Source organism: Aspergillus pseudodeflectus (assembly GCF_044049435.1).
Source record: "Aspergillus pseudodeflectus strain CBS 756.74 chromosome Unknown BJX68scaffold_22, whole genome shotgun sequence".
NCBI classification, from domain to species: Eukaryota; Fungi; Ascomycota; class Eurotiomycetes; order Eurotiales; family Aspergillaceae; genus Aspergillus; species Aspergillus pseudodeflectus.
In genome coordinates this window covers 517,872-528,257 of record NW_027263798.1, presented here as the reverse complement: position 1 = coordinate 528,257, position 10,386 = coordinate 517,872, and the positions used below count along the sequence as shown (strand labels likewise).

General features: G+C 52.8%; 7 protein-coding genes across 7 annotated transcripts; 4 read left to right on the top strand and 3 right to left on the bottom strand.

Annotated features, from left to right (window-relative positions):
• Positions 1-478: 478 nt before the first annotated feature.
• Positions 479-1,135, bottom strand: BJX68DRAFT_267117 (uncharacterized protein; the record flags this gene model as incomplete). The annotated part of the gene is made up of 2 exons (XM_071045711.1): positions 479-521; positions 609-1,135. The coding sequence occupies 2 exons, from the start codon at positions 1,133-1,135 to the stop codon at positions 479-481; spliced, it is 570 nt and encodes a 189-aa protein (XP_070899035.1).
• A 407-nt stretch (positions 1,136-1,542) lies between these two features.
• On the top strand, positions 1,543-3,459 carry BJX68DRAFT_255469 (acyl--CoA ligase; the record flags this gene model as incomplete). Its single annotated transcript, XM_071043041.1, has 5 exons — positions 1,543-1,576; positions 1,634-1,894; positions 1,943-2,274; positions 2,320-2,422; positions 2,474-3,459. 5 exons carry the CDS (start codon positions 1,543-1,545, stop codon positions 3,457-3,459), a joined length of 1,716 nt encoding a protein of 571 aa, XP_070899034.1.
• Positions 3,460-3,595: 136 nt separating this feature from the next.
• BJX68DRAFT_267115 (uncharacterized protein) lies at positions 3,596-4,442 on the top strand (the record flags this gene model as incomplete). The annotated part of the gene is made up of 3 exons (XM_071045710.1): positions 3,596-3,648; positions 3,701-4,129; positions 4,175-4,442. 3 exons carry the CDS (start codon positions 3,596-3,598, stop codon positions 4,440-4,442), a joined length of 750 nt encoding a protein of 249 aa, XP_070899033.1.
• On the bottom strand, positions 4,109-5,519 carry BJX68DRAFT_237817 (putative hydroxybutyrate dehydrogenase). Its single transcript, XM_071040245.1, has 2 exons — positions 4,970-5,519; positions 4,109-4,898 (listed from the first exon to the last, which is right to left on the bottom strand). The coding sequence occupies exons 1-2, from the start codon at positions 5,406-5,408 to the stop codon at positions 4,504-4,506; spliced, it is 834 nt and encodes a 277-aa protein (XP_070899032.1). The 5' UTR covers positions 5,409-5,519; the 3' UTR covers positions 4,109-4,503.
• A 727-nt stretch (positions 5,520-6,246) lies between these two features.
• On the bottom strand, positions 6,247-7,398 carry BJX68DRAFT_267113 (aldehyde reductase II; the record flags this gene model as incomplete). Its single annotated transcript, XM_071045709.1, has 2 exons — positions 6,247-6,566; positions 6,657-7,398. 2 exons carry the CDS (start codon positions 7,396-7,398, stop codon positions 6,247-6,249), a joined length of 1,062 nt encoding a protein of 353 aa, XP_070899031.1.
• A 366-nt stretch (positions 7,399-7,764) lies between these two features.
• On the top strand, positions 7,765-8,818 carry BJX68DRAFT_237816 (uncharacterized protein; the record flags this gene model as incomplete). The annotated part of the gene is made up of 3 exons (XM_071040244.1): positions 7,765-8,085; positions 8,170-8,501; positions 8,587-8,818. Coding segments are annotated over exons 1-3 (823 nt in total), but the record flags the coding sequence as incomplete, so codon positions are not given.
• A 969-nt stretch (positions 8,819-9,787) lies between these two features.
• BJX68DRAFT_267111 (uncharacterized protein) lies at positions 9,788-10,276 on the top strand (the record flags this gene model as incomplete). The annotated part of the gene is made up of 1 exon (XM_071045708.1): positions 9,788-10,276. One exon carries the CDS (start codon positions 9,788-9,790, stop codon positions 10,274-10,276), a length of 489 nt encoding a protein of 162 aa, XP_070899029.1.
• Between the last annotated feature and the right edge of the window lie 110 nt (positions 10,277-10,386).

The following is a 10,386-nucleotide window of genomic DNA, read 5'->3' as shown; positions in this document are numbered from 1 at the left end:
AGCAAAAACATACAACAGTAGGGATTCGCATGTGGTCACCCACCATACTACTAACCTACCGGCGTGTGGCTTAAGTACGGCTGAGCGGACGGGAAGCCCTGTTCTCCACACCCTGTGGTCGTATGTGCCAAAATTACTTTAGAAAGGGCTTATGTACAAGTTTCAAATTTAGTTGATCTCTGCTTTCTGGTGTGTAGACCATCCGCTCTACTAACCCTAATACGTTATTAAACTTCCAGCTGCACGCCCTATACCCTGTGGAGGATAGATCCCAGGGTCCATATAAAGTGGGCTGGCAGTCCAAGGAAGTTGAGCATCGTAGTGAAATATCCAAGGTAAGCGCCTTGGTATATATATGACTTGCCCGCTAGTAATTCAAAGTAGGTGCCTATGCCCTACATATGGTACATACACTCCGGAGACCACGCACGCAATACTGCAAAAGCCCCCAGCACACCTTGGCAGTAGTCAGCTCCTCCTATATCGACTCGGGCGGCTTCGTAATATGTGTCAATTTATCCCTGTGCACTGTTAGCACCATGCTCTCTTTTCCATTCCCCTTTCAAGAGCACCCGAAGAAGGAAACAATGAGCGGAGCGCATGCATACCCATTCAACTTCTTAACCACCGCCCCAAATCCCTCATGGTCATAATCCCTCCGACTCCACATATCCTTGTGGTACACAACCTTCTCGCCCTCCCCATCCCCCACATCCTCAAGCCTCAAACTCACAAGACTATCGACCGTCCTCGTCCCCAGCCCCTCCCCCAACCCCCTGAGCGTCCACCGCTGCCTCTGCTTAAACACCACTTCATCGTCGTCGCACTGCACAACCTCCGTCGCAAGCGTCTCGGACTTTGCAAACAGCTTCGGGATCCCGTACCACTGGCCCGCGATCTTGTACCGCGTGTCGCAGTAGCTGAACGGGTCGTCGTAGATGGATTTCTCGGCGTAGACGGCCATGTCGGATTCCGAGGCGCTGCCGCGGTAGAGAGATTGGATTTTTTGGAGGATCGAGGCGCGGTGCGGCGGCAGGGGGAGGGAGTTTTCGGGGTGCGGGGTGTAGGATTCTGGGGGCGTTGGGTGCGGTTCGACTTCGCGTTGGGTGGGGTGGGGTTGCGTCGATGAGGGCATTTTGGTATTTATATCTATATAGTTGAAGGTCGGCTTTTAATGAAGAACGGCGGAGGTTTGAGATACGATTGCTTCAGTCTATAGCAGCTCCAGAGCTGCCTCGCTCTCGCCGGTTATATACCAGGAACGAACTGACATCATCATTACGCCCGGGGATATAAACTTCGATATCCACAATCAACCATGGCCAAAACCTACCTCAACATGGTAAACATGACTGTTTTATACATCGAGTACAACGATGATAGCCGAGATGGCATTGCGGGGTAGGCGACCTCGGTCCACAGCGACCCTGTCCCCGCTTCTCCGCATTCTGGCCTCATCTGGGCCTCCTTTAAATAGTCTTCCTCTGGCCCCTCAAGGCAATTCATCTTTAGACAACAAGAAAGTGTGTAGAACGCTAGAAAATGATCTTCACCTCCCAGCATCCACGCCTCGACAGTACGACTACCTGATCCCCATCCACATACGCAGCCCGCAGCTAACGCCCGCACGTAGTCCCCACCAACATCCCCATCTGGGAGTGGCTCTTCGCCTCGGAGTACTCGCCGCTGCGGAAATCCAAGCCCGAAGAACTCGGCTCGTTTGTGAATGCCATCACGAAAGAGCAGATTCGTTATGACGCCCTTAAAGAGCTCACGACCTCTGTGTCGACCTCGCTAGTCGTCAATTATGGACTGCAGCCGGGGGATACGGTCGCGCTGTTCAGCCCAAACACGATTTGGTATCCGGTTGCAATGCTGGCCACTGTTCGAGCGGGTGTGTTTGTCGTTCTGTTTTTGATGGAGGATCTAATGGGGTCTATAGGCGGCATCATATCCGGAGCATCCCCAGCATACAACGTCGAGGAGATGACCTACGCCCTCAAGACTGCGCGGGCAAAGTTTCTGATGACGGTACCTTCGTCAATGGATGTTGCGATTCCAGCTGCGAAGAACGCTGGAATTCCACCTGAACGCATCTTCCTGCTCGAGGGCTCAAAGGGTGAATACACCTCCGTGCAGCAGCTCGTGAAGAAAGGCCAGAGTCTGGGCGCTGCACGTCAGGTGGCGCCATGGCAGCTTCCACCAGGCAAGACGAACAGGGATATCTGCGGATTCCTCAGCTTCAGTAGCGGGACGACGGGGCTTCCCAAGGCTGTACGTTCCCACTTGCTAGTAATGTGAACACGACTGACAATCCAGGTCATGATCGCCCATCACAATGTCATCGCGCAATGTATGCAGATCATCCAACTCACCCACGAAGATACCAAAAAGTCGCTGGCCGTCTTACCTCTTTTCCACAGTAAGCCTTATGCTTCCCTCCAATTGACACATTCCTAACACGACCTGGCAGTTACCGGCCTCGTGCACCAGATGCACCTCCCTATAATCCGCAACTCAACCGTCTACATGCTCCCCTCATTCACCATGGAAAGCATGCTCAAGACGATCGTCGAATACAAAATCAGCGAGATCCTCTCCGTCCCACCCATCATCATCCGCCTCCTGCAGGACCCCACCGTCGCGCAATATGACCTCTCCCACGTCAAGCGCTTCTCCTCCGGCGCGGCCCCGATCTCTGGCGAGATCCTGCAGAAGCTGCAGGAGCGGTATCCTTGGACGGGGTTCAAGCAAGGGTACGGAATGACCGAGTCGTGCAGCTGTATCACGGCGCACCCGCCCGACAAGCAGTCGTATGAGTATGCGCAGCGCGGGGGGATGATTGTTGCGAATACCGAGGTTAAAGTTATTGATGTGGCGACGGGCAAGGAAGTTGGGTACGGGGAGGAGGGCGAGATCCTCGCGCGCGGGCCGCAGATTGTCATGGGGTATCTGGGCAATGAAAAGGCCACACGGGAGACGTTTGATGAGGACGGGTGGTTGCATACTGGTGACGTCGGGTTCATGGATCGCGAGGGGTTCATCAACATCACCGATCGGATCAAGGAGATGATCAAGGTGAAGGGGATCGCGGTATCGCCGGCTGAAATCGAGGATCTGTTGCTGGGCCATCCGGCTGTCGAGGATGTCGGAGTCACATCTGTGCCCGACGACTACGCAGGCGAAAAGCCCAAGGCGTACGTCGTTTTGAAAGCAGCTGCCCGCCAGCGACTGGACACAGAAGAGGGTGTGCTCGCAGTCGGCCGCGAGCTCATCGAGTACGTCAAGGCGAAAAAAGTCCGGCACAAATGGCTCATCGAGGTCGAATTCATGGACGAAGTGCCCAAGAGCGCGAGTGGAAAGATCCTCCGCCGAGTGCTCCGCGACCGAGAGAAGACAAAGCGAGCAGGCGAGCGACGGCTGGTGGTGCGAGACGAAAAGGCAAGGGCGAAGCTGTAGAGCAGAGCAGGTAGACTTTCATTTAGACTCGAGTGACGCACTTGCTTCCTACTCTACACTCTAACCCCTCACCTCCACAGTCTACCTTGGTATTCTTTGCAACAATAATCTTATCGCATTCTTATCCCTAGACAGCATGGATTGCGATGCCCATGTAGCAGAGCGCAAGGTCCTCTTCGACGGCGGCGGGTAATGCCCCCTCCCTCTCCTGCTATATGCCCCGTCCAGCTAACAGCGTCAGCCCCTGGGATGGAAACTGGGAAGCCACCTTCAGTCGCGTCGTCCACGGCCTCACCTACTCGCGCCTCGACCACTACGACTCGATCTTCCAGACCGAATTCAGCGGCTGGCTCGACCGGCAACGCATCGACAAGTCCGCATTCGCCGCCATCCACACATTGGGCTCGGACCAGACATGGGACCTACGAGAGTACGACGCGCTAGAAATTACACTGGGCAGATCGGACGGGAAAATGTACAGCATCGTGATGCAGGATGAGCGGCCATTCGCCTGGGAGGACACGTTTTGTGCGAGGAATGCAAAGGGACTCATGACGCCGACGAAACGGTGGATTCGCTTCAGCCGCCTACAGCCCATGTGCGGGAACGGAGAACCGCCGACGCCGTTGGATCTACGGAGGATCAAAGGATTTGGGATTTGGATTCGAAAGTAAGCGGCCATACTCTGCTGTCTTGGGGTATGCTAACGGTCTAGTACCGACGAACGGCAGGAAGGGCCCTTTTCGTTGAACATACATTCCATCAGCGTCGTCAAGCTCCCGTGCTCGTGTCCGGTCGCCGTACAAAAGCATGAGGGTGTAAAGGAAAAGGTCAAGGTCGCGATCGACACGGTCAGAGACTCCCTGAAGGATACCATGGCGCAAGCCAAAGTGATGGACACTCTCGACACGATGAGAGACTCGGTGAAGCACTCGGTAAAAGGCTCCCTGGCACAGGCAGTGGTCCGCATGACCAAGAAGTAGCCACTTGATGGCCCTGTATTAGCTAGTTCATCTGTACCCTTAACCAGCCAAATCAATTCTTCTATTCCAGCTTATCCAGTCCCTGCCCCATTGTCATGAGCTTGTCGAAGATCCACGAAGGGAGCACTTTTTCAAAGAGCCACATAGTCCCTGCATGGCTTCCTGCCCAGACCAACCCCGATGCGCCTCCGATGAGCCTTGCGACAACGTTGTTCGCCCACTTGGATGCTGACTCCCGCGGTACGCCATCATTCCATGTTGCGCGGGCAATAATATCTTCCTCTATGCTCTTGTACAGACTGTCCTCCGGTAGAGTCAACCCATCAGAGTGCGTCTTGCCCTGCGACTCCACAGCCCCCGTCACCAGCGTCGCGACCCTGACCCCAAACGGCGCAAGCTCAATGCGCAGCGTCTCGGTGATGATCTCCAGCGACCTCTTCGACGCACCATACACGCCTGCAATCGATCAGTACACACAGCATATCTCATAAAAACAACCCATGCAGAAAGAATAAAGGAAGAAATACCCATATAAGGAACAGTGCAATGCCCCCCCACACTACTCACGCTAACAACAACCCCCCTTGCAGAGATGACCAGCCCCTTGAACCCCTGAAGAACCGCAACCGCGCCCCACACATTCGTCTCAAACACCTGCCGTGCAACATCCAGATCCTCGTCGAGAACAGGCATGTACCGATTCCGCCCGGCGTTGTTGACCAGGTAATCGAGTTTGCCATCCGTGGCCTCTGACACGGTCGCGACGGCGGATTTTATCGAGGCGCTGTCTGTCACGTCGAGGTGGACGAGGGTGATGTTTTGTTTGTCGGCGAGAGCGCCCATTTTCGAGATATTTCGGGCGCTTGCGAAGATGTGCATGTTGGGGTGTTTTGCGAAGGAGAGCGCGAGTGCTGAGCCCAGGCCGCCATCGCTGCAGCCGGTTATGAGGACGAATTTTGGGGGCATTTTTGGGTAAATTATTGGCGGTTGTCGGAAGGATTCGCTGGGGGCGAGAAATGCGCGGGGATTTTATATCTTCTTGTCCGAGGACTTCGGGTATGTCAGCCTAGCTCTCTAGTGAGGCCCTGGCGCTCTTAGAGCTCATGACTGCACTGCCCAGGTTATTATTATTGGTGAGAATTTAGGCTCTGCTCCAGCCGTGGGAATAGTCCAGTGCTGTATCCGCCTCCTCCGAAGTTAAGGCTAACGGCGTATTCGCTCTGGCGTGGGCTAAACCGGACTAGGCAATCACGTCGTAAGCTCCAGGCTGCTTTATTTGGTGGTTTCGTCTATATGGTTGGAGTTCTTCAAGCTGCCTATCCATGCACTGAGGGCTAGTATCTATCATCACGAATATTGTTAGTCCCAATTGTGGCCACGGGATCTATTTTCTGCTCCTTTGATGCTATCAACATATAGTTCTACGCTATACTTACAGGCTCTATATGCTATTATTGACTGTTGCGACGACTCTTCTTGAAGATTTGCGGTTCTCGACGCCACTCCCCTACGGGCTTGTTCCTACAGTGATCACCGAGCCCTAATAAAAGAAAGAACATGAGGATACTCACTAGTTCCTTGGTCGGAATACCAAATACCCTAGACTAAAGCCACGAGCTTGATGCTAAAGAGAGGCGATAATGTTACCGTGGTTAGGGTGGCATTGACCACAACTGTATGAGACTACGAGTAGGATACCTAGGTTCTCCGTAGAAGAGCTCAAACCAATAATCGCGACTAGTGCTATCTATGCTATCTCGGTCATTAAACCCCATCCTTGGAAAGAATTGAATATATATATAACCTACTCCACCTCAAGGTAAGGATTCATGATGTTTTCAAAGATGCTGTCCTCCAAAGACGTCCAGCCACCCTTACCGGGCCTATGGCGCCACTTGTTGAGAAGTGCAACAGATTCCGTTTGATCGATTGAGACCCTCAGATGGTGCGGATCCGGGTAGTCATCCACAAACTTCTTCTGCGGGCGGAGCTTGCGCAGTATCGCGAGTATCTCATTCCAGTTCGCACTATGCCCCCAAGCCTGGAGTCGCGCGTTCTTGACCTCTGGATCCAGAGCGGCTGCCACATGGAGCAACGCCACGTCTTTCACATCCGCGTAGAAGGCTATTATGATGATAAGAGTCAGATCACGGCCCGGTTGGTTGCAGCAACCTGAGTGAGGGCTTGCTGGAGGGGGAGAAATGGATTGCTTACTGGCTGGCAAAGTATCCATGACCGCCTTGTTGCCCCGGTAGGCGTGGACCACCCAATTGGCCGGCCCTTCAATATGTTTCTTGTGGAGGGGCTCTCCGGTAATCCCCGCGGGGGACACGACGTTGACATTGAAGTGGACGAGGTCATTATTGCTCTCCACAAACCTCCAGACTTCCTTCTCGGCAGCCACCTTGCTCGCAGGGTAGTTGGCCATGGCATGGGCCATGCCATACGGCGGCGGTGAGGCCCATGCAGCCTCGAGGACAGCATCATTCCAAGAGTCTCGCCCGACGACACCGTTATCAACACCACTCGCAAGCGGCGAGGCAGCAAGGGCGCTGCTAGTAAACACGACCTCGCGGACCGAGGGCTCGCGGGTGGCGGCAGTGAGAATCGAGCGAACGCCGGCTACCATGGGGGTAATGACGTCGTTCGGATCGGGGACGATGTTTGTCACGTAGGCAATGTGGATGACGGCCGCAGCACCTTTGATTGCTTCGTCGTAGGCTCCGTCCGCGCCGAGATGGGGCACGGAGACGAGCTCGATGGCGCCGAGGTTGGCGTATGGCTTGAAGCGAGCGCTGTCCAGGAGCCATGAAGATTGAGTTGGATCACGAACGGCGCCGCGGACTCTGAAACCGCGCTGTAGGAATTCAAGGCAGACGTGGGATGCGAGAAAGCCGCTGGCTCCGGTTACCAGGACCCAGGATCCGGTGGGGATGGACTTGGTCAAGGAGGACATGTTGAAGAGTAGGTGGTTAGCAACGATTGGAGCTCTGACTGGATCCAAAGCCTCGGACTTGGCTCTTATATAGCTGTCCAGTTATTCATTGTAAGAGTTGATAGCGTCTTATTACAAATCGGTCAAACGCGCAATTTACTCGTCCAAGAGACTTGATATGGAAATAGCTTCATAGGGAAGTATTCGGTCTTGGCACAAGACGACTCGCCGGGAATAAGACATTATTATTTGACAGAGATGCAGTTCGCCCTGGCTTGATATAACCAACATATAAAGCCACATCCCGATCGGGGAATCCTTTGTCTTGGCACCGACGTCTGACAAATCCGCTTCCATCCAACAAGATCAGTATCAACTCACTGACATGCACTTTTCCCCGTCAAGGTCCAAGTATGCCCCCCCGGTTCCAATTTGTTACCGTCTCAAACCCGACGGAAGCCCCTTCATCCGAGTCCAAGAAAGTGGCCTATTCACACGCTTTCCGTCAGGCACACGCCCAGAGAAGACGCCGGCAACGGGAAGAATATACAAGAGATACACACCGCAGTGTCCCGGCCAACAAGGTCCCAACTGCATTCGAGGAAGCCATCTCGAGCCCCTTGAGCCAAGCATTCAACAGTAATAAAGACCTGTTCTCATCCTTGGCAAGACCGCTTTCTTCGGTGGAATACTGCTTGTTGAATCACTGTACGTCCATATTTCACCTACCGAAACATGAGAACCTACCCTTACCTCTATTTCGCCCCTCAGCTGACCTGGCTATGGTTGCAGATGTCCACGTAATCGTCCCCTTGACCACCGGGCACTGCAGCCTCTTCGACTACCCCGGAGACCACAAAACCCAGCTTCTTCGCGAATGGGTTGGTCTCGCCGTGGCAGATGACACACTCATGGTCGCCGCCGTTCTCCTGAGTACCTGCCGCTACATCCTGCAGTTCCAGCAGCCAGATAACCTCGTCTTCGCCCGATTGGCTCTGCAGTATAAGCAAATCTGCCTGCACACATTGCGGCAGGAAGTAGTCAACATGAGCATTGACAATTGTTCTGCTGCCCCTGTTAGTACCATGACTGTTGCCAAAGCGCTCGCTCTCGCTTTGGACGAGGTAATAATTATGGCCCCTTTCTGGAAGCTCATGACATGGTACGGTTCCAAAAAACAGACGACTGACTGATTTTTCGCACATATAGGTGGCGCTGGGCGAACATGGTATTGCTCGAAAACATCTAAGAGGCGTAGTTGCCATGGTCGATTCCCGCGGTGGCACAGGGGAGCTCGGCTTGACGGGTCTTTTAGAACGGATGTACCAAAGACTTATGGGAGCATTAGAGATAGAGACAGAGATAGAGACAGACCTCTTGAAGCGCGACACCAACGCAAGAGTGATATAACATGAAGTATTTACCGTTTGTTTTGAAGAAATTTGGAATAGACTCGGTCCCGTGGTTCTACAAGTAGCCCATCACAGTTATGGCCTTTATTATCCTCAAATTGCTAAAAGAATCATCCATCCAAATCATCTTATTGGCATTGGTACAGTCTGCCAACCTTTGTGGCCCTACGCAATAACTCTGTACCCTGCCCTGATCCCGATACTACCAAGAGATAGCTCTGCACTATTTCCACTAACATGCTGTATATGCTAATCTTGGAAGCTGCAACTATCCTTTTCCAAAGTTGCAGTTTTGGATGCTATTTCCTTGGGTGTTGTACCTGCGGTGCTCACCAAGCCCTTGCAAAAGAACCTATGCCCACTTCTTTTTGTCGGGCAGTCGGCGAAATACCCTACTAGACTAGAGCGACGAGCTTGACAACTAAGGGACATGTTAATATTAGGATATGATATTAGACTACCTAACCTGGGTGATGGACTCTGGTTAAAAGCTCTTAAATCAATAATTGTAGCTAGTACTATGCTACTATATCCTAAATTCAATGAACAAAGCCAAGAGAGCAAACTTTCTTCATCAACAATCACTCTAGCAAAATGACATAACTTTTCATCTTGAGACATGGGCTAATGAGTTAATGGCCTTTGTGCATTCACAGGACAATAGGGCTCTTGTCTCAAATATCACCCGTAAAAGGACAAAATATAGAGCAATGCAACCCCCAGAGACAAATATTAACAAAGACTACAGTGCTGTCCTGTTTACTTTTAGCTAGTTCTTTATATGCCAGACAATGGTCCAAGGCTACAATAACCATGGACCAGGTGAATAGAGTAGTTTAAATATGCTTGCTCCCTGCCCAGAGCCATGATCCATCATACAACTTTACTACTTCAAATTTGGTTTGATCTACACGTCTACAAATCCAACACACACACCACACAAACCAACTTCAACTAACTAACCAACCAACCAACCTATTCCACCAAACCACACAAAAATGGCTCCCCTCTACGAAATCTGGCTCTTCGAAGCAAAACCCGTCCCGGAGCTCGACCTCCCCGTATCCTGGACCCTCGCCCTCCGCACCCTCGGCACAAACACCACAAACCTGTACACAATCGCCGGCGGGATCCGGCTCGTCGACGGGCCCTACACCCACCGCATCATGCGCGGCATCCCCTTCAACCCGGCCTTTGACCCCATCTCCGACTTTGACAAGTTCACCCCCATCGGGACGCTCGATGAGGCGGGGTTCTGCAAGTTCGAGGAGGCCTTTGAGAGGACGGAGGCGGGGCCGAATCAGTTCTTCTTCGTTAGGGTCTTTGGGGAGATGGCCATGGCGGGGCTGATGAGCTGGGATGTTGTTAGGGAGTGGAGGGGGAAGGCGAGGTATGCGGAGAGGGAGTGGGAGATGTTTTTGGGCGAGTATACGATTGCGGATCGGAGGTTTATCGAGATGCTGGAGCAGATGGAGCCGAAGAATTAGAGATGGGTTGGAGGGGAGTGGAGTGGAGTGGGTAGGACTGCTCTTGCCTACATTTTCTACCTCTTCTGCGAATGTTACCTGGTTGTAAGTTCCTTGCGTTTACTTACTGT